At 45.2% G+C, this 25065-nt stretch overlaps 1 protein-coding gene across 3 annotated transcripts; it reads right to left on the bottom strand.

Annotated features, from left to right (window-relative positions):
* Positions 1-1449: 1449 nt before the first annotated feature.
* Positions 1450-23791, bottom strand: LOC308577342 (transforming protein RhoA-like). Of its 3 annotated transcripts, XM_081177470.1 has the most exons (6): positions 23633-23782; positions 5846-5978; positions 4966-5126; positions 3826-3946; positions 3237-3367; positions 1450-2740 (listed from the first exon to the last, which is right to left on the bottom strand). In XM_081177470.1, exons 3-6 carry the CDS (start codon positions 5119-5121, stop codon positions 2567-2569), a joined length of 582 nt encoding a protein of 193 aa, XP_081033596.1. In that variant the 5' UTR covers positions 5122-5126; positions 5846-5978; positions 23633-23782; the 3' UTR covers positions 1450-2566. The 3 variants fall into 3 exon arrangements, with proteins under 3 accessions (XP_081033596.1, XP_081033595.1, XP_081033594.1); XM_081177469.1 differs by lacking the exon at positions 5846-5978 and having other exon boundaries at positions 23633-23791; XM_081177468.1 differs by lacking the exons at positions 5846-5978; positions 23633-23782 and adding an exon at positions 23061-23153.
* Between the last annotated feature and the right edge of the window lie 1274 nt (positions 23792-25065).

The raw sequence follows: 25065 nt of genomic DNA, 5'->3' as shown, positions 1-25065 counted from the left end.
TGTTTAGGTGGAATCTTCTTTCTTGTAGTTTGGATCCATTGCTCCGTGTCCGCTTCTCTGGAGCAGCAGAAAACAACCTTTCTCCCTCCTCTATGTGACATCCTTTTATATATTTGAACATGGCTATCATATCACCCCTTAACCTCCTCTTCTCCAGGCTAAACATGCCCAGCTCCCTTAGCCCTTCCTCATAAGGCATCGTTTCCAGACCTTTGTTTCCAAGTTATCCTAAATAGGCCTGGCTTTAGGGAACTGAAAGTCACTAGACTTACGCTGCAGATGCATTGTAGTATTAAATGGTGCAGATCATGATTACATATATCCAATACAGTGGTGCCCCGCAAGACGAATGCCTCGCAAGACGAAAGAGTTTTCCGTTTTTTGAGTCGTTCCGCAACACGAGTTTCCCTATGGGCTTGCTTCACAAGACGAAACGTCTTGCGAGTTCTTGCGAGTTTGTTTCCTTTTTCTTAAAGCCGCTAAGCCGTTAATAGCTGCTAAGCTGCTAATAGCCGTGCTTCGCAAGACGAAGAGACTCGCGGAACGGATTAATTTCGACTTGCGAGGCACCACTGTACTGATACCATGAATTGACACCACAAGGAGAAGAAACACTGTTGGTAGTTTTCAGTAGCTAAAAAATTTCATCAGAATGTCAATTAAGTGCCTGTTCACTATTTAAGGCGCCTAAGAGAAATTGGATTTCACGTTAACAAAAGGGGAGAACCAGGAGAGAAAGACAGCAAAGTCACAATCTTGGACTCCAAAGAGTAGGCACAAGGACAAGGCAGGCAGAGTACTGTATAATGTTCACCTACCAGTGGTTCTCAACCTGTGGGTCCCCAAATGATGTTGGACTAAAACTCCCATCATCCCTGAGCTCTGGCCTTCCTAGCTAGGGATAATGGAAGTTGTAGTTCAACAACATCTGGGGATCCACAGGTTGAGAAAGGCTGAAAGTGAGAAGGCCCGTGTTGCTATTGTGTGTACAAATCAGCAAATAATCAACTATGAGAATGTCTCCAGTAGTTTTGCAAAGTGGTTTCTAACAGAACTGTTTGGAAAGTTTACTTTCCACCACATTTTCTCCATAGAGCGCCCTACACTTTCTAGAGCTTCAGGAATCCAAAGGGGCAGCAGGCCTACCTGAAGCCAAGCTCTCTATGCTTTGATTAGCTCCCAGTCTACTGGACTGCTTCTACCACCATCCTACTTCTTGCTTAAAAGATTTTTTGTTTCTGGGTAAGACTTGTTTCCTCATGAAGGTTATGGGAACTGTATGATTACTTTTACCAGCCATCACAATTTACTCCAACCAAAGCACTTCATGGGATCAGCAGTTTGGTGGGACAGTGCTGTACAACTGCTATAAGAAAATCAATGCTCACCTTTTTACTGGTTCCCTTTCCACAGCAGATTTTAAGAGGCAAAAAGCAAATCCCCACCATGTACTAAACATTGCTACAAATTTATTACAGATTTTTCTTTCAAGTACATTTTGAAAAGTAACAACCACTTTTTAAACATGTGAATACAAATTAAACACAAAATCATACACCCCGGTGGCAATGCAGTGAGTACAAAGAAGGCGGAAGGGAAGAGAAGCAGGAGTGTTGGGGGAGCAACGAGACAGAAGCAACAGAGGAGGTCCTTTGCACTTGAAGCTGTGGCAGTGGCTACTCCAGCTACCAGCTATCCAGAGAGCTTCCAAACAGCAACAAACTGGCTCATAGCACCTCTGCTTACAAATATAGATTTTTGCTAGAAAGGGGCCAGGCTGCAAGGCCCAGTCTCTTGGGCCAGTTTGAAGGAAAGGCAGCTGTCTGCTCTGCTGTCAGGAGATAAATATTTAAGTGGAGACAATTCTGTTCTGGGGTGGGAGAGAGAGAAGGTGGAGGACCTGATGTCACTTTACTGAGACAGCCCTCAAGAAAGTGACAGTGGGTGGCTTTTGAACTGGGCTATGTTCGCCTTGTGGAAGGGGACAAGCGCCAAAGTGGTTCTGCTCTAGCCTAAAGAGCAGAAAAGCCAGCTAAGGGATCAATGAGTCTGCCAAGATAAGGGTAACTGCTTGCCCACTGTGCAGGAGCACTGGCTCCACTCACAATGAATGACTTGTTGACACGTCAAGAGTCCCTTACTAGGCAGGGCCAGATGTTTCAATTCAAGGCTCTGACCTTTATTGAAGCAAAGGGCTTTCACACTTTGGCAAAAAGTCTTCTACAAAGAAACGGCCTGGAGCAGTGTAGTGCCCTAGGCTGCCAACGAGAATCAAGACTGCTGTGAGCAAGCACGCGGAAAGATAAGGAGCTCTCCCACTGACCCACCGAGGGCCAGAATTTTCTGACCTGTTATGAGGGAGTCAGAAGCCTGTGACGGAAGGGGGAAATACCACCCCACCTCCATAGTTAGTTGTCATGCTCCAGAAGAGCCCCTGCCCAGCTCTAGCAAGCCCCCTCTCTGAGGAGAGCTGCCAGTCCATGGTATCACAAGAGAGGCAAGCCTGGAAGCTAAGAGCTCAAAGGCTTGGCTGGCTGGCTGGCAGGGAAGGCATGCTGGGAAGGAATTACAGCAGCTGGCATGAGGTCTTCTTGCGCCCACGTTTGGCCTGCAGGGCAGCCCGGGTAGCCATCTCAAACACTTCCCGTACTCCATCCTTTGTCTTTGCAGAACATTCCAGGTAGCCAAAAGCACTAATCCTGTTTGCCATGTCACGTCCCTCCTCTGGCTTCACTGGTTCCTGAAAGGGAAGGGCGAAACACACAGTGAGGTTGCCTGGGATCTATCCTGGTAAGGGAAATGAGGTAGAATCTAGCAATCAAAGCTAGAGCCTAGCTATCAGAACTCCTGGCTCCTATAACCACACAATACTAACTCCCTGGGACTATATCCTTTGCTGAAAACTGGTACCCAGCCCTTGCTAGGGTTGTGAAGTTGGAGGTTATTTTATGGTATCGTGCAAGCCAAGTGCTGTCTTCAGTCCAAATAGAGTGTGTTGTGAAAAGGTACTGAGAACCCCATGGAAACCAGTAGCTTTGTGCTTCGCCAAGCCCCCTTCAAAAATGAGAAGAAGGCCACAATATACCTTATTGGATGGGCTTGTGCTCAGATGTAAATGGAAAGGACATAGATTCCTTTCAAGCCCCAAATGGCCATATGCATAGCTGTTTGTACCCTCCTCCTATTCTGATGGCAATACTAAATCCCAGCAAAGAATGTCAGTTGCCTCTCTGCACCTGCTTCATCTTGGCTAGCTCCCGGCGTGTATGCTCATCATTACGTAGGTCCTTCTTGTTCCCCACCAGGATGATAGGCACATTGGGACAGAAGTGCTTCACCTCCGGAGTCCACTTCTCAGGGATGTTCTCTGTAGGGGCACAAGGTAAAACCATAAGCCTAAACCTAGGAAGACCGTGGAGTTCTCAGCCACTTGTGCCCCAAAGCAAAGATTTGGGAAACTGTCTCGAGTTCCTTCAGACACCACCAGGATGAAATTTAAAGGACTTCCACCACTGTCGGTACAGGAGTAGCAAGCTCAGAAAATGGATGTGGTGCAGCCAATGTTAAAGCTGGGATATGTGTACATGGGGGGGGGGAGGCAACGGGGGAAAAGACGGAAATGGGGAGGGACAAGCGGCAGAACCCTGAACGCCAGCCGTGGTGTGATGTAATACACAGCATATGACCAGCTAATCAACTACTATGACAGTTTAACTGCTCCCATCAGCAACCTGACATCTGGGAAGAGACCAGAGCAAAAGGTCTACAGAAGTCTCTGCTGCTTCTTATTCAGTCAGCCCTCCCACATACTCAGGGGAGACTCACCTAAACTGTCAGGGCTGTCAATGGAGAAACACATGAGGATGACGTCTGTATCTGGGTAGGAGAGGGGTCTCAGGCGGTCATAGTCCTCTTGGCCAGCTGTATCCCAAAGGGCAAGTTCTACCTGTAGAAACGCAAATATGATAACTTAATGGGGGCAAGTCCTCAAAGTGCTGTCATCACTCCATTAAACGAAAGCATATTCTGTGATGTGCTAGTGTCTTCCCTATTAGATCCTTAAAGGTAAAGGACCCCTGACAGTTAAGTCCAGTCACGAACGACTCTGGGGTTGTGGCGCTCATCTCGCTTTACTGGCCGAGGGAGCTGACGTTTGTCCGCAGACAGTTTTTCTGGGTCATGTTGCCAGCATGACTAAGCTGCTTCTGGCAAAACTGGAGCAGCACACGGAAACGCCGTTTACCTTCCCGCCGGAGTGGTACCTATTTATCTACTGGCACTTTGATGTGCTTTTGGACTGCTAGGTTGTCAGGAGCTTAGACCGAGCAACAGGAACTCACCCCGCCGCGGGGATTCGAACCACCGACCTTCCCATCGGCAAGCCCTAGGCTCAGTGGCTTACACCACAGCGCCTGTAATGAATGTGATTCTGTAATGAATCACAACCAAAGTGGAAAGATGCTGGTATTGTTGTAATTCAATCAGAAAAGCATACTCCAAACTCTACTCCCAAGAAATGCAGCTCCAAAAGAACCACCTGTTCTTTCTGCAGCTATTCTTCATTTCTCTCAAATCACATTACACTGACCAACTCAGAGGAGGAGGCCAAATGCCCCAGACAATATATAAATATATATAGTGGGCAAGCAGCTGACCTCCAATTTGGGCTCAGCACAGGAGCTTGCAGCAGGACCCCAGCTGGGCCTCAGAGAAATGGAAAAAGTAGAATGGTTTATAATGCTCTACAAAATACGCAGACTCTTCTGCTGCTGCGCTGCTGTGTGAGTCAGGTGGCTTGCAGAAGCTGCTGCTCTTTTGCTGAAGTGCTACCACAAGAGCCAACTGATTTGCACCATAGCATGGTAGCAAAAAAACACACCAGCCAGCCAGATGGTGGAGATATCAGGCCCTATCATTGCGCCCAGGCATCTGCCCAGCCCGGCCGGCTCCCAAAATCAGTATTACCTGCTTTCCATCCACCTCAATGTCAGCCACATAGTTCTCAAAGACAGTGGGGACGTAGACCTCTGGGAATTGGTCCTTGCTGAAGACAATAAGGAGGCAGGTCTTTCCACATGCTCCATCTCCTACAATGACAAGTTTCTTGCGTATGGCAGCCATCTCTCCTGAAGGAAGAAAAGCAGCACCCTCTTAGCAATTGGGGATGGGCGAGGGCTTCCTGACTCCCACACAATCGGACCTCAGCCGTGCCAGTAATTCGGGTTGATATGGGGGTAATTAGCCCTGGCAGACTCCCTAGGGTGGGGGAGGACTGTCTCGTAGACCCGCAGATCGTCCAAGATTTGTCAGCTGGCATCAAGGTGCAAGCGGCAAGGACACTGGGTCCCAGAGCACGGCACGGCTGGCACTCTCCAAAGTCACTCTCGTAAGCCGGAAATATCTGATTCATAAAATAATTGGGTTTGGACAATAAACAGACATAGTCTGGACCGAAGAAGATTGAGAAAAAATCTGCAGAATTGCACAGTCCCTGGTGTTTAAGCTCAGACTTCCAATAGACTCTCATCATGGTGCTTGGATTTACGGAGGTGACTGGTACGTTCTTTTTTCTTCTCTATACCTACAATTGTTTTTCTATGCCAAGCCTCATTAAGAAACCTATTTTTTTAAAAAAACGGAGTACAGATGGACTTCTATTTATAATTTAAGTATTCAGTTGCGCAGCTTTACTTAAACTTGATAAAGATAAAAAAAGAAACAAGATGGCGCTTGTTAGTATGACGCAGCACGGAAAAATGAGAATTCCTCCCTTTTTCGAGGGAAGTGGGAAATACTTGCTAGCTTACATTATAATGACTTGAGATAACAATTTGGGACAACGTACAGTGCATCTGTTTGCAGAATTTCTTTATTATGAGCGAGAGAGAAGGCTAAGTTGATGTCTAGCAACCCCCTTTCTAGGGCCCAGGGGGGGGGTGATCTCCAGGAAAGCTGATCGATCGCCAAATGACCTACATCTGTGGAATACAGTTCATTTACATTTCAATATTGCAAACAGTATGTGTCAGGGAACTGCCATCAGTGCCGGAGGGAGAGAGCAAAAGCCAGAGGGATTCCAGACAGCGTCCAGGGATCAGGAGAAGCAGCCCATCTTCTGGGGAAGAGAATCAGCGTAGCACCAGTGGAGAAGGGGGGCAGATGGGGGAAGCGGCGAGGCGGTCTCATGACTCCTTGCCCGGGACCAGCGGGGAGAGTAGGGGTCCTCCGTTGCCTACGCCCTCCTTGCGCAGAAGGCTTTCGCGCAGAGAGAATAGGAGACTAGGCGTCAAAGAGCTTCTTTGCTGGGAGAAGTTTAAGAAATGCCCACTGACGGATTCTGCCAGCGATTGAGTCAGCCACGGGTGAGTGGCTGTCCGGACAGAAAAGGTTCACTTTGGCAACCCAGCCAGGTGTTTGCACCCAGCCAGGGAGATAGACACCTGCTTACGCACGAGCAACCCCTAGAACCATCACAGTATGCTTAACAACTTGACATTGGGAATTTATTGTGAACAGTAACAATTTAACAACTTGGGAGTTACTGCGTCATTAAACTACAAACGACAGGCTTGGACAACAGCCTGGATTGGAAGATTGGAATGAAGTCAGGAAAAGCTGCGCTGGCAAATTGACAGTTGAAAAAATATATATACACAAATAAAACTGTACCCGACGGATGAAAGGATATATGATCTCTGACATGACTGAGAATTGCACAGCCAGGGACAGGGAACTTTAAAGTGTTAAGATCGGAATGTGGAAATATGAGAACAGGAAGAAGGCAAAAATGAAAATACTGGAGATATACTTTAGAGGTCCAGAGTATGGGAAGCCCAAAAAATTAATAATTAATAAATTGGATTGTAATTTGGCTGTTTTTATTTTATTATTTTTAATTGGATTATGATTTGATGGATTTAATTGGATGTTCTTATTGGAAAACTAATAAAAATGATTGTGTGTGTGTGTGTGTGTGTGTGTGTGTGTATACACACACACACACACACACACACACACACACACACACATAGGAGATGGGCTTTACCTTCACTCATGACCCAATACATTAGAAAGCCCCTCAAGCAGAGACTCCATGCCACAAATCTTTCTTGCCTCTGGGTTGGCAGCTGGAAGGGCCAACTGGTACTCCTCACAGGAACCATATTTGGGCTCATGAAGCCTTCATTTGTTGATCCCTACAATGCAGATGGATCAGGCCTACAAAACTTCCAAGTGAATTTTGAGGAACAAAATCAGGGGGATCAGAGATCACCAGTGTTCGAAACTCTCCATTCACAAGTCACATTCTGGCCATTTCCTTTGTGCCTGAGCCAGTCTGTGAGAACTTCTTTCTTTTACGACCTCAGTGCCACCTGAGCCCTGCCCTGCCTGCTTGCTTCGAAAAGACTTCTTGGGTATTGGATCTTCCTGGTTTTTATGTAGGATGAGAACAAAACCACTAAGTAACAGAATACAAATGGAATCTGCAGCCTGGGAGAACCGGGCAGCAGTTGAAGAAGGAGCAAAAAGGGTTTTCTTGTGTGTGTTTCTTTGTGGCTGATTAGCTGCTCTCCCTGTGCAAAGGTCAGAGGGGGCAGGGTTTCTGTTGAGTCAGGTGATTAGATGTGGGAGGAGCGCAGTTTGATCCATCTTTTAGATTTAGGGGAGCTAGTCTCAAACGTTTGTGGGGGGAGACCTAAGTTTTTTTGTGGGGGGAGTTATTTGTCCTGTCTTCACGCTTTTTATGATGGAGGACCCCAACGACACGTTCTCAAGATGGAAGGGGAGGGAACAGCTGCAGTCGCCTGCGGTTCCTGCACAATGTTTGCCATCTTGCCAAAGGTTGCAGGCAGCTTTACCTGCAGCAATTGCATGTTGATTGCCCTCTTAAAAGACAAAGTCCAGCAACTGGAGGAACGTGTAGCTACGCTCCAAAGAATTAGAGAGCTGGAGCTCTTCTTGGAAGCAACAGAGCACACCGTCTCCACCAAGGAGGAGACAGGGAACTCCCCTGAGAAGGAGGCTAGTTCACCAACACAGGAGCCAGATATATGGAGAAACGTGACTCAAAGAAGTAGGAGGCCCAGGGTTCGCTCTGATTGTTTAGAAATACACAATCGCTTTGAGGTCCTCTCCCCTAGCATGGAAGATGAAGAGCAGACTCCATTTGAGGATCTCTCCCTCATTACAGTCGATCAGGTATATGAAGACGAGCAGCAAAGTCAGCCCTTAGGGAATGTGCAGGCGACCTTGGAATGGACAGCTCATGGAAGAACCCCGACCAAACCTAAGAGGAGGCGTGTAGTGGTGATAGGGGATTCCCTATTGAGGGGAACAGAAGCAGTGATCTGTGGGCCTGACAAGATGTATTGGGAAGTGTGCTGTCTCCCCGGGGCTAAGATCCAAGATGTAACTGAACGACTGCAAGGAATCATAAAACCCACTGACAAATACCCCTTCCTCTTGGTTCATGTGGGAACCAATGACACTGCAAGCAATAGCCTCCAGAAGATCAAAAGAGACTACGAGGCTCTCGGCAGGAAATTGAAGCAACTAAATGCACAAATTGTCATCTCATCTGTCCTCCCAGTTGAACGACGTGGCCCAGGGAGAGAGGGAAAAATAGTGGAAGTGAACAGCTGGCTTCGCAAATGGTGTAAACAGGAACGGTTTGGATTCTTAGATCACGGACTGCAGTTTCTTGAAGATGGACTTCTGGCAAGCGATGGGCTGCACCTCACAACGGTTGGGAGAAATGTTTTTGCCAAAAATCTCAGAAACCTCATCAGGAGGGCTTTAAACTGACTAATGTGGGGGAGGGAGACAGTGCTCCTGAAGGTAGGAGTCTATCAATTGATGAAGATGATCATCCAAATGTCATAGACCAAATGGAGCAAACAGCACGCAGACCTAATGGTGGGAGGAAAAAATCCTTAAATAAGAGACACGGGGGAATGATTAATGGACTTCAATGTCTGTACACTAATGCGCAAAGCATGCGAAATAAACAAGATGAGCTTGAGCTCTTGGTACAGCAAACTAAATATGACATAATAGGCATCACTGAAACCTGGTGGGATAAGTCCCACGATTGGAATGTAATAATGGGGGGATACAATCTATTTCAGAGAAACAGACCAGACAAGAAAGGAGGAGGAGTGGCGTTATATGTCAGGGATGTGTATACCTGTGAAGAGATCCAAGATATAGAACCTCAAAGCCAAAGTGAGAGCATTCGGGTCAAAATTAAGGGAGAGAAGAATAACAGTGACCTCACTGTGGGAGTTTACTATAGATCCCCAAGCCAAACGGAGGACATAGATGATGCCTTCCTGGAACAGATGGCCAAACATGCAAAAGGAAGGGAGATAGTAGTAATGGGGGACTTCAATTACCCGGATATTTGTTGGATGTCAAACTCAGCCAAGAGCATAAGGTCAAACAGATTCCTCACTGGCCTTGCAGACAACTTCATTGTCCAGAAAGTGGGAGAAGCAACAAGAGGAACAGCCATTTTAGATCTGGTCCTAACCAATGTTGATGACCTGGTTAGTGGGGTAGAAGTGGAAGGATCATTAGGCGTGAGTGATCATGCTCTTCTGAAGTTTACTATACAGCGGAAAGGAGCAGCCAAGCATACTAGGACTCAATTTCTTGACTTTAAGAAAGCCGACTTCATAAAACTTAGGGAAGTGCTGGGTGAGATCCCATGGACAGTAATACTAAAAGGAAAGGGAGTTCATGATGGCTGGGAGTTTGTTAAGAGGGAGATAGTAAAAGCACAACGTCAGGCAATACCAATGAGACGGAAACATGGAAGGTGCCTAAAGAAGCCAGGGTGGCTATCTAAAGAACTTTTAACTGAGTTAAGATTAAAAAAGGATGTGTACAAAAAATGGAAAAGGGGGGAAACCACCAAAGAGGAATTCAAACAAATAGCCAGCACGTGTAGACACAAAGTCAGAAAAGCTAAAGCACAGAATGAACTCAGGCTTGCTAGAGAGGTTAAAAGCAACAAAAAAGGCTTTTATGGGTAGGTTCGTAGCAAAAGGAAGAACAAAGAAACAGTGGGGTCACTCAGAGGAGAAGATGGTGAAATGCAAACAGGGGACACAGAAAGGGCTGAACTCCTCAATGCCTTCTTTGCCTCAGTCTTCTCCAATAAAGAAAACAATGCCCGACCTGAATAATTTGAAGCAAATGGACAGGAAAATTGGCTTCCAGGTGGAGAAATCAAAATTAGAAACAGAATTGTTAGAACCCAATGCTAAGAACTTGTCCAGAATGTATAACTTGTTGCTGAAATGGAATACACAAGATGAAACAGTTAAATCAGCTATGATTAAGTGGGCACAGGACATTGGTCATAACATTATGTTTGCTGACTGGGAACATTTGTGGACCACCGGTTTGAAATTTACGGCATGTAATGCCTTAAAGGAAAATATTATGAAAATGATTTATAGGTGGTACATGACCCCAGTCAAGCTAGCAAAAATTTACCATTTGCCTGATAATAAGTGTTGGAAATGTAAAGAAACTGAAGGTACCTTTTATCACCTCTGGTGGACGTGCCCGAAGATTAAGGCTTTCTGGGAAATGATATATAATGAAATGAAAAAGGTACTTAAATGTACTTTCCCTAAGAAACCAGAGGCCTTTCTCTTGGGCATTGTCGGCCAATTGGTGCCAAAGAAAGACAGAATTTTTTTTATGTATGCTACCACAGCAGCAAGAGTACTCATCACAAAGCACTGGAAGACCCAAGATTTACCCACTCTGGAAGAATGGCAGACGAAGGTGATGGACTATATGACATTGGCCGAAATGACCGGCAGAATCCGTGACGGGGGGAAAGAGACGGCGGAAGAAGATTGGAAGAAATTCAAAATTTACCTTAAGAAACATTGCAAAATTAATGAATGTTAAAATGTCGAGGTTTTAGGAAAAAATGGGGATTACAGCTGTAAAGGATTAAGTAAAAGAAAAGAATAAGGGAAAAATTCGATAAAATCAAGCGTTAGGATTTGCTGAAATAATTTTGGAAATTGGGATGTAGAAAGGGGAGGTATGGGGAAGTCGGCGAAGTAAGGTTTAAGAAAAAAGGATACGAAATTATACATGTTTGTTTGTGTGTTTGTTTGTTTGTTTTGTGTATTGTTTGTGTTTATAAAAACTTTGAAAAACCAATAAAAAAAAAAGAATTTGAAGCAAATGATTCAGCAAAGGAAACACAGCCCAGAATAACTAAGGAGACAGTACAAGAATACTTGGCTAGTTTAGATGTATTCAAGTCTCTCCAGGGCCAGATGAACTGCATCCAAGAGTATTAAAAGAACTGGCAGATGTGATCTCAGAACCACTGGCAGTCATCTTTGAGAATTCCTGGAGAACAGGCGAAGTCCCGGCAGACTGGAGGAGGGCAAATGTTGTCCCTATTTTCAAAAAGGGGAAAAGAGAGGACCCAAATAATTACCGCCCAGTCAGTCTGACATCAATACCAGGGAAGATTCTGGAGCAGATCATTAAGCAAACAGTCTGTGAGCACCTAGAAAGGAATGCTGTGATCACCAATAGTCAGCATGGATTTCTGAAAAATAAGTCATGTCAGACTAACCTGATCTCGTTTTTTGACAGAATTACAAGCCTGGTAGATGAAGGGAACGCAGTAGATGTAGCCTACCTTGATTTCAGCAAGGCATTTGACAAGGTGCCCCATGATATTCTTGTAAAGAAGCTGGTAAAACGCGGTCCTGACTATGCTACCACTCAGTGGATTTGTAACTGGCTGACTGACCGAACCCAAAGGGTTCTCATCAATGGTTCCTCTTCATCCTGGAGAAGAGTGACTAGTGGGGTGCCACAGGGTTCTGTCTTGGGCCCGGTCTTATTCAACATCTTTATCAACGACTTGGATGATGGACTCAAGGGCATCCTGATCAAATCTGCAGATGACACCAAACTGGGAGGGGTGGCTAACACCCCAGAGGACAGGATCACACTTCAAAACGACCTTGACAGATTAGAGAACTGGGCAAAAACAAACAAGATGAATTTTAACAGGGAGAAATGTAAAGTATTGCACTTGGGCAAAAAAAATGAGAGGCACAAATACAAGATGGGTGACACCTGGCTTGAGAGCAGTACATGTGAAAAGGATCTAGGAGTCTTGGCTGACCACAAACTTGACATGAGCCAACAGTGTGACGCGGCAGCTAAAAAAGCCAATGCAATTCTGGGCTGCATCAATAGGAGTATAGCATCTAGATCAAGGGAAGTAATAGTGCCACTGTATTCTGCTCTGGTCAGACCTCACCTGGAGTACTGTGTCCAGTTCTGGGCACCACAATTCAAGAAGGACACTGACAAACTGGAACGTGTCCAGAAGAGGGCAACCAAAATGGTCAAAGGCCTGGAAACGATGCCTTATGAGGAACGGCTAAGGGAGCTGGGCATGTTTAGCCTGGAGAAGAGGAGGTTAAGGGGTGATATGATAGCCATGTTCAAATATATAAAAGGATGTCACATAGAGGAGGGAGAAAGGTTGTTTTCTGCTGCTCCAGAGAAGCGGACACGGAGCAATGGATCCAAACTACAAGAAAGAAGATTCCACCTAAACATTAGGAAGAACTTCCTGACAGTAAGAGCTGTTTGACAGTGGAATTTGCTGCCAAGGAGTGTGGTGGAGTCTCCTACTTTGGAGGTCTTTAAGCAGAGGCTTGACAACCATATGTCAGCAGTGCTCTGATGGTGTTTCCTGCTTGGCAGGGGGTTGGACTTGATGGCCCTTGTGGTCTCTTCCAACTCTATGATTCTATGAACAAATGCACTTCCAAAACAGACTGGAGAGTACCATTTGATGCATCAAATATTAGAATCATAGAATCTTAGGAGCTGGATAAGCTCCTAAGTCTAACAAAAGGTCTGACGTCCCACCATAGACCCGGGCAGTTCTCTACTTATCTTTCTCATCCAATACTCAGCGGCTAACGATCTGGTGTCCCACCAAAGCTATGGTAGATCTTCAAAAGCGATTCAGTGGAAGCTCGATACTTTAAATCCTATCAATATTCTCAGACAGTTCCATATATTTTGTAATAATCCATAAATATTATTGTCAGGGGTTCAGGAGCAGAGACGCAGAGAAGGGAGGAGACAGAGAGCGAGGGGGAGGAATACGAAGGAAAGATGAGTGGGGATGACGAACCGAGATCGCCGAGCTTATCCAGTGAGTCCGAGGATTCCCAGAAGGGAGCGCCAGCGGTCAGAGCAAGGGGGGAAAGCAGGGGGACACCCCAGGAAGAAGGGTCCAGAGAGGAATCAGAGAGCAGCAGTTGGAGATCGGGACCCACGTACCCAGCCGGGAGCAGCGGGGAGAAAGGGGACCAGATATCGGGTTCCGGAGGCTTTCAGAAGGAGGGAGGGCATGAGTCAGGAGTAGTCACGCCCACCTCGGGGAGCGACGAAACGATCAAGAGGAAGGTTGAGAGTTGGGCGCGCGCGCCAAGTTCAAATGTAGCGGAAGCTGGCGCAGTAAGCAGCCCAGAGAGTGAGCCAGGTCCCAAAGCCCGCCGCAAGGAGGCGGAAGGGTCAGGGGGGTCCGCGTCAGAAGAGAGTAGGAAAGAAGAGACCCCGGGGGGCAGAAGGACCCAGAGACGGAAGGAAAGGCGCAGGAGGTGGAGCAAGGCTAGGGTATTAAGCTGGTGTGCTAGAGGCGGAGACTCAGACGGGTCTTCGCCGGTCTGACCTAGAAGAAGTAGGGCTGCACGTTGCAGTTTGGAAATGGAACCTGTAATCCAATAAAGACTCTTTTAACCTGAACGCTGGCTAACGTGGTCCTATGTGAGCTGGGACTGAGTGGCAGCCCTGACAATTATCTTGTTATCAGTGATTTCCTCTTGCTTTTTCTCACTCCATTAACTCTCAGGGGGAGGTTTGCCGAATCAATAAAGCAGCAAACATGGTATATAAAGAAAGGGTAAAGGCTCCCCTCCCCCAACATACCACACTTAGCTATGAAGAAAATCTCTCCAGATCAAAATATTATTAATAATAATAATAATAATAATTTTTTATTTATACCCCGCCCTCCCCAGCCAAGGCCGGGCTCAGAGCGGCTTACAAGCAATAATAAAAACAAGATGAGTGATTACAACTTAAAAACAAAAATAAAATACAACATTAAAATAATGGAACATTAAAATATTAAAATGGAGCCTCATTGCAGGAGAAGGAAAAGAAAAAAGAAAAAGGGGGCGGAGGGAATCAAATTGGCTCCAATCCAAAGGCCAGGCGGAACAACTCTGTCTTACAGGCCCTGCGGAAAGAGATCAGATCCTGCAGGGCCCTGGTCTCATGAGACAGAGCGTTCCACCAAGTTGGGGCCAGTGCTGAAAAGGCCCTGGCTCTGGTTGAAGCCAACCTAACTTCCTTAGGGCCTGGGACCACTAGGGTGTTGTTATTTATGGACCTTGAGGCTCTCCGTGGGGCATACCAGGCGAGGCGGTCCCGTAGGTACGAGGGTCCTAGGCCGTGAAGGGCTTTAAAGGTCAAAAGCAGCACCTTAAATCTGACCCTGTACTCCACCGGGAGCCAGTGCAGCTTGAAAAGCACTGGATGAATATGCTCCCATGGCAGAGACCCTGTGAGGAGCCTCGCTGCAGCATTCTGTACCCGCTGGAGTTTCTGGGACAGCTTCAAGGGCAGCCCCGCGTAGAGCGAGTTACAGTAGTCAAGCTTGGAGATGACTGTTGCATGGATCACTGTGGCCAGGTCGGGACGGGAAAGGTAAGGGACCAACTGCTTGATGCGGCGAAGGTGGAAAAATGTCGCCTTGGCTGTTGCTGTGACTTGCGCCTCCATGGAAAGGGAGGCGTCAAGGATTACACCCAAACTCTTAACGGAAGGCAATGGCACTAATTGGGCCCCTCATCCCCATGCTATCCCGACCTAGCCATAGGACCTCTGTCTTCGAAGGATTTAGTTTCAATCGGCTCCCACGAAACCATCCAGCCACAGCTTCCAAGCATCTGGTCAGTGTGTAAGGGGCCGAGTTGGTGTGGCCATCCATCAGTAGATAGAGCTGAGTGTCATCAGCATATTGATGACAGCCCAGCCCAAAGCTCCGGATAATCTGGGCAAGAGGGCGCATAAAGATGTTAAAAAGCATTGGGGAGAGAATTGCGCCCTGCGGCACTCCACACACCAAGGAGTGGCGTGACGACATTTCCCTCCCCCTATTGCGACTCAGTGGCTGATTCAGCAGATTATCTTGTCCCATTAATCCGGTACACATCTGCAAATTAAATCCAATTTCTTTCTTACTAATAAACAGAAGAACCCCTGCCCTTAGTGGCTGTGTCAGAGGGTTACCGATAAGCGAATTGCTTTGCACTCAGGTCCTCCCACCTCCCGTCTCCGCTGGGACGAGAGCCAAGTATCAGACGATCTGCGAGTGGTGCTCACCCCCCTGATTTTTTTTGGGGGGGCTTGCAAGGACAATTACCCTTATTCATCTTTGTTTACGATCTGCTACCAATCTCTGCTAATGCGGGAGCTGCCTCCATTATGGCAGGAAGCACCAGAAGTCAAGGTCATTTTGAATTTTGATTCTGTCTTCTGCGACTTTAGCTACCCCTCCCAGTCTGGTGTCATCTGCAAATTGGATGAGCATCCCCCCCAATTCCTTCATCCATGCCATTTATAGAGATGCTAAAGAACAACAGGACCAGGACGGAACCCTGCAGCACCCCACTTTTCACTTTTTTCCAGGATGATGAGGAACTGTTAATGAGTACTCTTTGGGTTCAGTCAACCAGCTACAAATTCACCTAACAGTTACCTCGTTCAAACCACATTTTACCAACTTTCTCGTGAGAATATTATGGGGGACCTTTGTCAAAAGTCTGAAATCAATATGCACTATGTCCACGGCATTTCCCTGATCCACCAAGTTTGTAATTCCATCCATAAAAATAAATCATATTGGTCTGGCATGACTTATTTTTGAGAAACCCATGCTGGGTCTTAGTAATCACACCATCCTTTTCTAAATGCTTACAGACCGACTGTTGAATTATTTGTTCTAGGATCTGATTGGTCCTTCGGGTCTTAAGGATAAAAACTTTAGGAAAGGAGCCTGCAGGCGTGCACCCATCTGCCCTTCTGCCATATTCACCGCCATGCTGGCAGTCACTTCCTTTCTACATTGATATGCATGTCCTTTGTGATGTAGAATTCCTGTTGTCTTCTTGAGATGCTGATTCAGCCGAGAACGCCCTAACTTTTATTGTGTTCTCGTTTTTTGGGGGGGTTTTTTGTAAGTACGTTTAGCTAGGGGTGCTTTACAATGTTTTTATTTTCCTGTCTGAAACCCTGTAAGAGATGTGCCTACTTTTAAGTATATTTAATCTTGTTTTTAAAATAAATCTTAAAAAAGGATTTTCCCATTTTGTTCTGTGTGCCTTTCGTGGGGAAAGTCTGAATCCAAAGTCTGACCACTCAGTCGCCTACTGAACCTGTTGAATTTCTGCCTGCAGTTTGTGGTGAAGCAATTGCAGGGTGGGGCAGCCGGTAACACTGAAGAGTAGCCGTCTCCCTTGGGTTATTCTTCTGGGCTATCCCCAGACAAGGGTGTGGTGGCAGCATCTACCCTTCTGTTGTGTTTTGTCCTGAAAAATAAAAGTAATTTGGCCCACCTCTCTCTCTCAGCCTGGTCCTGCTGGACTGGAGGACAGGTGAGGAAGGTGGGGGCGGGGGCCAACAGACCACCATTAAGGTTGGTGGTTTATCAATTTGTGATTCCAGATATTCCTACACATTTATGATATTCCTGATGTTACTCTGAATTAGGCGGCTGGGGAAAAAGTCAGCCTGGTCTTTATTACAGTCTGTTATTACGGCCTGGTCTGTATTACGGTTTGGAGAATTTTTTTCATTCTTTCGGCTAAAATATAGGTGTAGAGTTTATAGTCATTGTTCAACAACGAAATAGGCCTATAATTGGCTATTGACAGCTGGTCTGTTCCCTGCTTTGGGATCAGTGTGATGTAACTTTCCTTCCATGATTCAGGCATTATGCCATATTCTAGGATGTTGTTCATTGTTGTTTTCAAGGGTTTGAACAATACCTCTTCTAATTTTTTAATACTAAATTGCAGGGAGGCCATCAGGCCCTGGTGTTTTTCCTGATTTGGAATGCTTAATTGCCTGTTGGACTTCAAAAACTGTGATTGGGTCATTCAGAATTTTGTTTTGTTCTTTAGAAATTTTGGGGAAATTATTTTGGTCCAGGTATTCTTTTATCTCTGCCTTATACTCTCAATCTGGTCCTGCTAGCTAGAGATCATGGGAGTTGTAGGCCCAAAACATCTGGAGGGCCAAAGTTAAGGAAGCCTGCCCTTTACTCTCAATCTGCTTTTCATGCTCCAGGTCATGGATTTCTTCACAAGTGAACACATCCTTTATATATAATGCTACACCTTCTCCCTTCCTGTTTGGTCTATTCCTTTTGAATAGGTTATACCCCTCAATTCCTACATTTCAGTCATGAGTCTCATCCCACCAGGTTTCAGTAATGCCTACCAGGTCATATTTGCCACCCTGTACTAAAAGCTCCAATTTCCCATACTCTGTGCATTGGTGTAGAGACAAAGTATGGATGCACCACCTTTCCAAAAGTGAGATCAAGGCTGAATTTAGGAGACTCGCATGACTGTGCGTATGCACACTCTGTAGAAGGATCTTTATCATTTTGAAGTTTACTTGATGCCCTTCTAAAATAAACGGGAACTGCTTTGTTTTGGAACGTGAAGTAGTCAATGGCAACTGGCTAAATTTGTTTTTGGGAGCTTAGTTTTACTACTTACATCTAGACACCAAGCATAGATGCTGAAATACTAATCACAGTCAACCTTTAGCCAAAAGATCTAGGATGGTATTCAAGTTTTACTCAGAGTAGGCCCACTGAAATTAATGGGCCTAACTTAGTCATGTTCATTAATTTTAACAGGTTTAGTCTGAGTAAAATTTTGTTGACCACAACAAAAGGATAAAGATGTCTGCTCCCTTTGTCACTGCATTAAGAGTAAAATGATTCACTATAAGCTACAACTATTAACACACAATATTGAAAACTGCCCTACTGATGCTGTTTATGAAATGGGACCAAATGAGCTAGTTGGCTCTTCTTCTAGTTTGACTCATAAGATCCAGAACAGAAGCCTTTTTCTCTAGGAAAAAAAAAACCACTGCCCAGTTCTGAAACATGGTACTGGGGATTCATAGCCAAGTCTAGCTTAGCGGGAAGCCTGCATGCTGTTTTCAAAAGCCAGAATGCTTTTATGTCAGAACTTGGGGTTACGATGGGAAGAACAGAATACCCTGGTGACTAATTAGTTTGGATGTACACTGAGAGGATATATAAAGCTAGACAAGTTACACCCATATCTGTAGTTCTAAGCAAACTTCCCGCTTCAAAAAGAAAAGGAAAAGGGCTCCGTCTGCTTGGCCAAGATTTAATGTCTGCTTTCTTAAAAGGGTTTTAAGGCAAGAATTAACCAACCACATTAAACTCTAGATTAATCGTCTTGTGAGATTTCTTGTAAGGGTATTACAGCTATGAATGTCAGACTTTCTATCTCCCGTAGTTTAGAATCCCCTTTAATGGGAAGACATCTCACAACAAAGATTCTCTGGTAGAAAATAAAGAAGAGAGAGCTTCTGAATAACCTTTCCTTAGTATGCAACAACAGCAGCAAGAATACTTATTGCAAAGTATTGGAAGACACAAGATTTACCCACACTGGAAGAATGGCAGATGAAGGTGATGGATTACATGGAACTGGCAGAAATGACCGGCAGAATCCGAGATCAGGGAGAAGAGGTGGTGGAAGAAGACTGGAAGAAATTTAAAGACTACTTGCAGAAATACTGTAAAATTAATGAATGTTAAAGGGATGTTGGAGTGAAAATAAGCGGTATTGGTAAAAAGATTAACAAGAATATGTAAATATGGATTGACAATGATTGGAAATATATAGTTATAGTAGGTTAAGATATTAAGTGAAGATAAATGATAGAGGGTAAGGATTTGCTGAATTAACCATGTGAACTGGAATACAAAAAAGGGGGGTGTGAGGAGGTCAGGAAACAAGTAAATGAAATATAAGACATGAAAATATGGTTTTTTTCTAAAAAAAAATTCTTTTTTTTACTTTTTATGTATTTTGTCTTTGTATTTTTGTATTTCTTTTTTCTTTTATTATTGTTACTCTTTTTGAATTTTCTATTTTTAATTTTGTAATTTTATATTGTCTGTAAAATTTAATAAATATCATTTTAAAAAAAATTAATAACCTTTCCTTAATGCAAACTTCCAATCAGCAGAATAGAAAATCTAGCTGAAAAGATGTCCTGAAACTAAACTGTAAGGAACAAGTTATTCTCATCTAACACATGATTAAGGCCAGTATCCTCAAGTGACTCAGCAAGTTGGAAAACAAATTTACTGTGATTTAAGCAATGAGTGATTTAAGACGGACGCGGGTGGCGCTGTGGGTTAAACCATAGAGCCTAAGACCTGCCAATCAGAAGGTCGGCGGTTCGAATTCCCACGACGGGGTGAGCTCCCATTGCTCGGTCCCTGCTCCTGCCAACCTAGCAGTTCGAAAGCACGTCCAAGAGCAAGTAGAAAAATAGGTACCACTCCTGTGGGAAGGTAAACAGCATTTCTGTGCGCTGCTCTGGTTGGCCAGAAGTGGCTTAGTCATGCTGGCCACATGACCCGGAAGCTGTACGCCGGCTCCCTTGGCCAATAAAGCGAGATGAGCGCTGCAGCCCCAGAGTCGTCCGTGACTGGACCTAATGGTCAGGGGTCCCTTTACCTTTAAGCAAGGAGTGGGGGAGACAGAAAAGAAAAACTTGCATCTTTGAGTCATCCAAAGTACTTCTGGAATTGTAGTTCAGAGAACGAGGCTGCCCCACAGCAATGACATTTGGACAACAATCAAACTTGCTGCTCCCACTGCAATGCAGCCTTCTCATTCGATAAACTACTTGTTTCTTTAAATGCCACAAGAATATAGAACATACCCTCCCCACAGAAAAGTAGGAGCCCAGGATCAAACATAAACTATTAATTGATCTTAAAGAAGGAGGGGGATTTTCCCTGCCAGATTTGAAACTCAACTACGAGGCGTCCTGTCTCTCCTGGATCAGGAAATGGTGTATACTACAAAATACTGACCTTTTAGATCTGGATGGGTATGACAACCGCTATGGCTGGCATGCCTACTTAGGTTACGACAAGGTCAAAGTACACAAAAGCTTTTTAAATCATGTTATAAGGAAGCCTCTATGTATGGCTTGGTCAAAATACAAAGGTCTGCTTGAATCCAAAACCCCATGGTGGATATCTCCTATAGAAGCATTGGCAGTAAAGAAGAAAAAGATGAAAGGGAATTGGCCAACATACAAAGTATTGTTAAAAGAGGAAGAAAATCAGCTGAAGCCAAAAGATTTTGAAGAAATTAGGGTATACCTGTCAGATTGGTTACAATATCACCAACTCCATGAGATATTTAAACTTGAAAAATGAAATGGCTTCGCGACAGAGCCCTCCAGACTGGAAAAAGAACAGATTAACTCCAAAGGAAAAACCCTCTCTAAAACGTATAGACTCCTCCTTGACCAGGAAGTCAAGGAGGAGGAGGTAAAATCAGTAATGGTTACATGGGCTCAAGATTTTGGTTACAACATCCCAATGGATGCTTGGGGAAAACTATGGAGGTAGAAATGAGGTTCACCGCAGATTATGTATTGAAAGAAAATTTTCTGAAAATGCAATTCTGCTGGCACTTAATGCCATCAAAACTATCGAAAATGTATAAAAATACCTCAAGTAAATGTTGGAGATGTGGGAAGGTACAATGCTACATATGTGGTGGAACTGTAAGAAAATAAAGGAATTTAGGAGGTAATCTATAACAAGCTCAAAAAGATGTTTAAGATCTCTTTTATAAAAAAGCCGGAAGCTTTCCTCTTGGGGATACTAGGTTCAGACATACCTAAAAAAACAAGGACAATATTGTTGTACGCTACGGTAGCTGCAAGAATATTAATCACTTCAAACTGGAAAGGGGACACAATTCCAACCAAACTGGAGTGGCAAAGCAAACTGCTAGAATACACTAAGCTGGCAAAAATGACAGGGAAATTGAGAGGCACTACTAAACAACATTTATCAAAGAATGGGACATGTACAAAATATACTTTAAGGAACATTGTAATAATATGATGTCAATGGCAGGCCTTGAATGACTTCTGTGGTATAATAGGAACTTATAGAAGAATAAGTCATTAATGAAAATCAATAAAGGAAAATGGAAAGTGAGCTCAAAGAAATAGGTGGTAGATGCATGATGGAGTGACGGGAAGTCATTATAGATGTAATAGGAATTTAATGTGATATGATGTAGCATTTTCTATTGTTATTTCTGGATGAATTTCTGTTTGTCTTTTAATTTCAATAAAGCATTCAACAAAAGAAAAGTAAAGTAGGAACAATCATCTCAGACATGGAATAAAATACTTTCTCCAAATTCCCTTGAAATTTCTGACATGAAAGCTCATGACTCAAGAGAAGTACAAGTGATAACTGACCATAGAAATCAATAGAGAAATCCAAGTTTTCATTATTACAGTGCTGGGAAACTTTCTGTCTACCTGCCCTCTAATAAAGGACACAAGTTTGCAAATCTGAAAAATTTGCATGACAAATATGTTTGACAAATTTGCTAGTGCTTCCTATGCTAGAAGGCAAAAAATTAAACTGTTCAATATTATTCCCATATGATGGTCAAGAGCTAAAGTTGAGAGAGGTGATGCTCACAATTTACTCCAGTGTCATCCCTTGAATGCAAGAGGGGATAACTGGACTGAGGGCCCAGGAAAAAACATAAGAGGAAATTAGTTTTTTCCCCATTCTGCATCCCCCTCTGCCAATATTTTTTTTCCTCATTTGCCCACTCAAAAAAGAGAAAACTGAATTCTTGTGCAATATTTTATATTTCAATATTATGCAACTGGTTAGCATTATTGTTACAGAGTTAATTACATTGCCACAGAACCCAGGTTTAAAGGTAATGACAGCAGTGCTACTGTATTTGTCTAGATTATTTAACAAATTCCCAAGTCTACCTTTGCACGTCTCAAGACTCCATCTTTTATTTCAAGTGAAATAAAGTTAATACAACGAACACACATGAGAGCAGTAACTCTGACATACATGAAGAATAAAGAAGCAGAAACTACGGATCTTACAGACCCCGATTATGCTAAAGACAAATATACTGATTTGTGCTAATATTTTCAAGGATATCATCTATGAAGATGAAGTGAGATGTGAACTGCATTCAGGATAGCTAACTTTTATCTACAACTAGTTTTGCAACCTGTTTTCATGAATATACAGAACCAAGCCCCACCAAGTTCAATGGAGTTCATTCCCAACAGTGTTTCCAGGTCTGCAGCATTAGTATGATGATGTACTCCATGTAGAACCACTTCTTGTTTGTCTTATAGGGGTGCTTATGAATCATCTCTCTAAATATATGAATATCTTCTGATTCTGTGTAATTATGCCTACCTTCTAAGATCAAATAGCAAAATCTTTTCATTACCACGTGGGTCTAAATTTCATTTTATTTATTTTCCAACTAGCAAAAACTAAGATACCTCTTAGGGTCTTACAGCTTCATGTCCAAAACTTGTGTATCAGTATCTAACTTCTGCCTTAAATTATTTACTCCTCCAAAAATAAAGGGGAATGTGTTTTTATGGGTTAAAAAAGCTATATGTTAATAATACACCCAATATCAGTTTTGGAGGAAGCAGCAGCTGATAATGACATCCTATAAAGTAGATGACTGTTAGTATTCTTGTATTTAGACTAAAGCAAGACAATTACAAGCACCATTCCATCAAAGTGGGAGAGGTTATACTTGGGCAGCGATCCAGCAAGGAATACTTGAGTATAAGCTTTTGAATTTAACAGGACTTACTTCTGAGTAGACATGCACCCCACTTTTCCATCAAGACTTTTATCATAGGTTTGACCTCCGGTCCTACATGGTGCCCACCTGCCACCCAGAGGAGCACAGGCGCGCCGACCCACTTCAAGTTGCTGGAATTCGCCCCAACTCCGTGATTTAAAAGTACAAGCGATTGCGATTACAGCCAATACCACGCGGCAGGCGAGACCGGCCTTGGCCGCGCCCAACGGGGGGGGGGGCTCGGGGAGCTCCGTGTTTGCGCCCCCCCCAGCCACGGATGGAGGCCGCACATGCGCAAGGGGCTCCGAAAGCCCCCTCGGCCTCCGCCCCCGAACCCTTCCCCGCGGAGCCGCCCAATCAGGCGCGCTTCCTCCCCCGTCGCCGCCGCGACCCCGCCCAGCAGCCAACCGTCTTCGGGCTTCGCGCATGCGCCGCACATTCGCCTCTCGACCCCCCCCCCCAAACTTTTCACCAAGAGCTTTTTCGTGAGGCTAAAGCCCCTCCGTTTTGAAGGAAGCGAGGCCCAGTCGCCACGAGGGCAGCTGCCTCCCGTCCCGCCGTCGTAGGAACTTCCCTCTTACCCGCTTCTCTCGGCGGCCTCCACTGCCGGCTCCGCCCGGCTCACTCGCAGCCGCCCAGACTCTCCTCAGCAGCCCCTCGCAGGCCCCACCCACTTCGGGGTTGACAGAAGCCACCGCCCAATCGCGTAACTCCGTACTGACATCGAGGCCGTCGCTGTCTTATAAAAGGCGGCTGAGACTTCCCTTCCGTCGGATTGACAGAATGATGCGGCCAATGGAAGAGCGTCATTCGTGCCAAACGAGAGGATGGTCGCGTCATCGGGCGCTGTCCGATTCCGCAACGGGAAAACACGGCGGCCAATCGCCGCCCACCCACAGAATTGCCTGATAGGCAGGTTGAACTGACCAATCGCGCTCGACACAAGTGAACATTGCTCCTATTGCCGACGGAGGCCGGGATTTTCACCTCAGCCTCGTTGACGAGTGGCAGCCTGCGCCGCTAATGGGAGCCCGCCGTGAACCAAGGCGCCCTTGTGATTTCCCGGCCAAGGCGGGGCAAACGCCCACTCGGTGACATCAGGGTCAGCGGCCACCAATGGCGGCTTTCCCGACGAAGCCCCGCCCAGCCCGCAGGAGAGGCGCTTCCCGGCCAATTGTTGCTCGGCTGAGTCGGCCTGGCGGCCATCTTGGGCGCGTCTCTCGGGCGCCGCGCAGAGGCGGAGGAGTCTTGGCGGCGCGTTTCGCGACGCAGATCTTCCCTCACCGGCCTCAGGTGCCAAATGTCTCGGGCTCCTCCTGGACGGAGCTGCCCTCACTATCGCAGTGGATGTAGCCTACATTGATTACAGCAAGGCATTGGACAAGGTGCCCCATGATATTCTTGTAAAGAAACTGGTAAAATGTGGTCTTGACTATGCTACCACTCAGTGGATTTGTAACTGGCTGACTGACCGAACCCAAAGGATGCTCATCAATGGTTCCTCTTCATCCTGGAGAAGAGTGACTAGTGGGGTGCCACAGGGTTCTGTCTTGGGCCCGGTCTTATTCAACATCTTTATCAACGACTTGGATGATGGACTCAAGGGCATCCTGATCAAATTTGCAGATGACACCAAACTGGGAGGGGTGGCTAACACCCCAGAGGACAGGATCACACTTCAAAACGACCTTGACAGATTAGAGAACTGGGCCAAAACAAACAAGATGAATTTTAACAGGGAGAAATGTAAAGTATTGCACTTGGGCAAAAAAAATGAGAGGCACAAATACAAGATGGGGGACACCTGGCTTGAGAGCAGTACATGTGAAAAGGATCTAGGAGTCTTGGTTGACCACAAACTTGACATGAGCCAACAGTGTGACGCGGCAGCTAAAAAAGCCAATGCAATTCTGGGCTGCATCAATAGGAGTATAGCATCTAGATCAAGGGAAGTAATAGTGCCACTGTATTCTGCTCTGGTCAGACCTCACCTGGAGTACTGTGTCCAGTTCTG

This window comes from Podarcis bocagei (assembly GCF_964188305.1).
Source record: "Podarcis bocagei genome assembly, chromosome: 17".
NCBI lineage: Eukaryota > Metazoa > Chordata > Lepidosauria > Squamata > Lacertidae > Podarcis > Podarcis bocagei.
The sequence above is the reverse complement of the archived record's forward strand: the minus strand, read 5'-3'. Positions and strand labels throughout refer to the sequence as shown.

Excerpts from the sequence above, each read along its gene's own strand:
- LOC308577342 (XM_081177468.1), bottom strand. The coding sequence starts at position 23,106 with ATGATAAAAGTCTTGATGGAAAAGTGGGGTGCATGTCTACTCAGAA. Across the intron at positions 3,947-4,965 it reads TTGAGGTGGATGGAAAGCAG|GTAGAACTTGCCCTTTGGGA; the intron begins GTAATACTGATT and ends GCGTTTCTACAG. Across the intron at positions 2,741-3,236 it reads AGCTAGCCAAGATGAAGCAG|GAACCAGTGAAGCCAGAGGA; the intron begins GTGCAGAGAGGC and ends CTTCCCTTTCAG.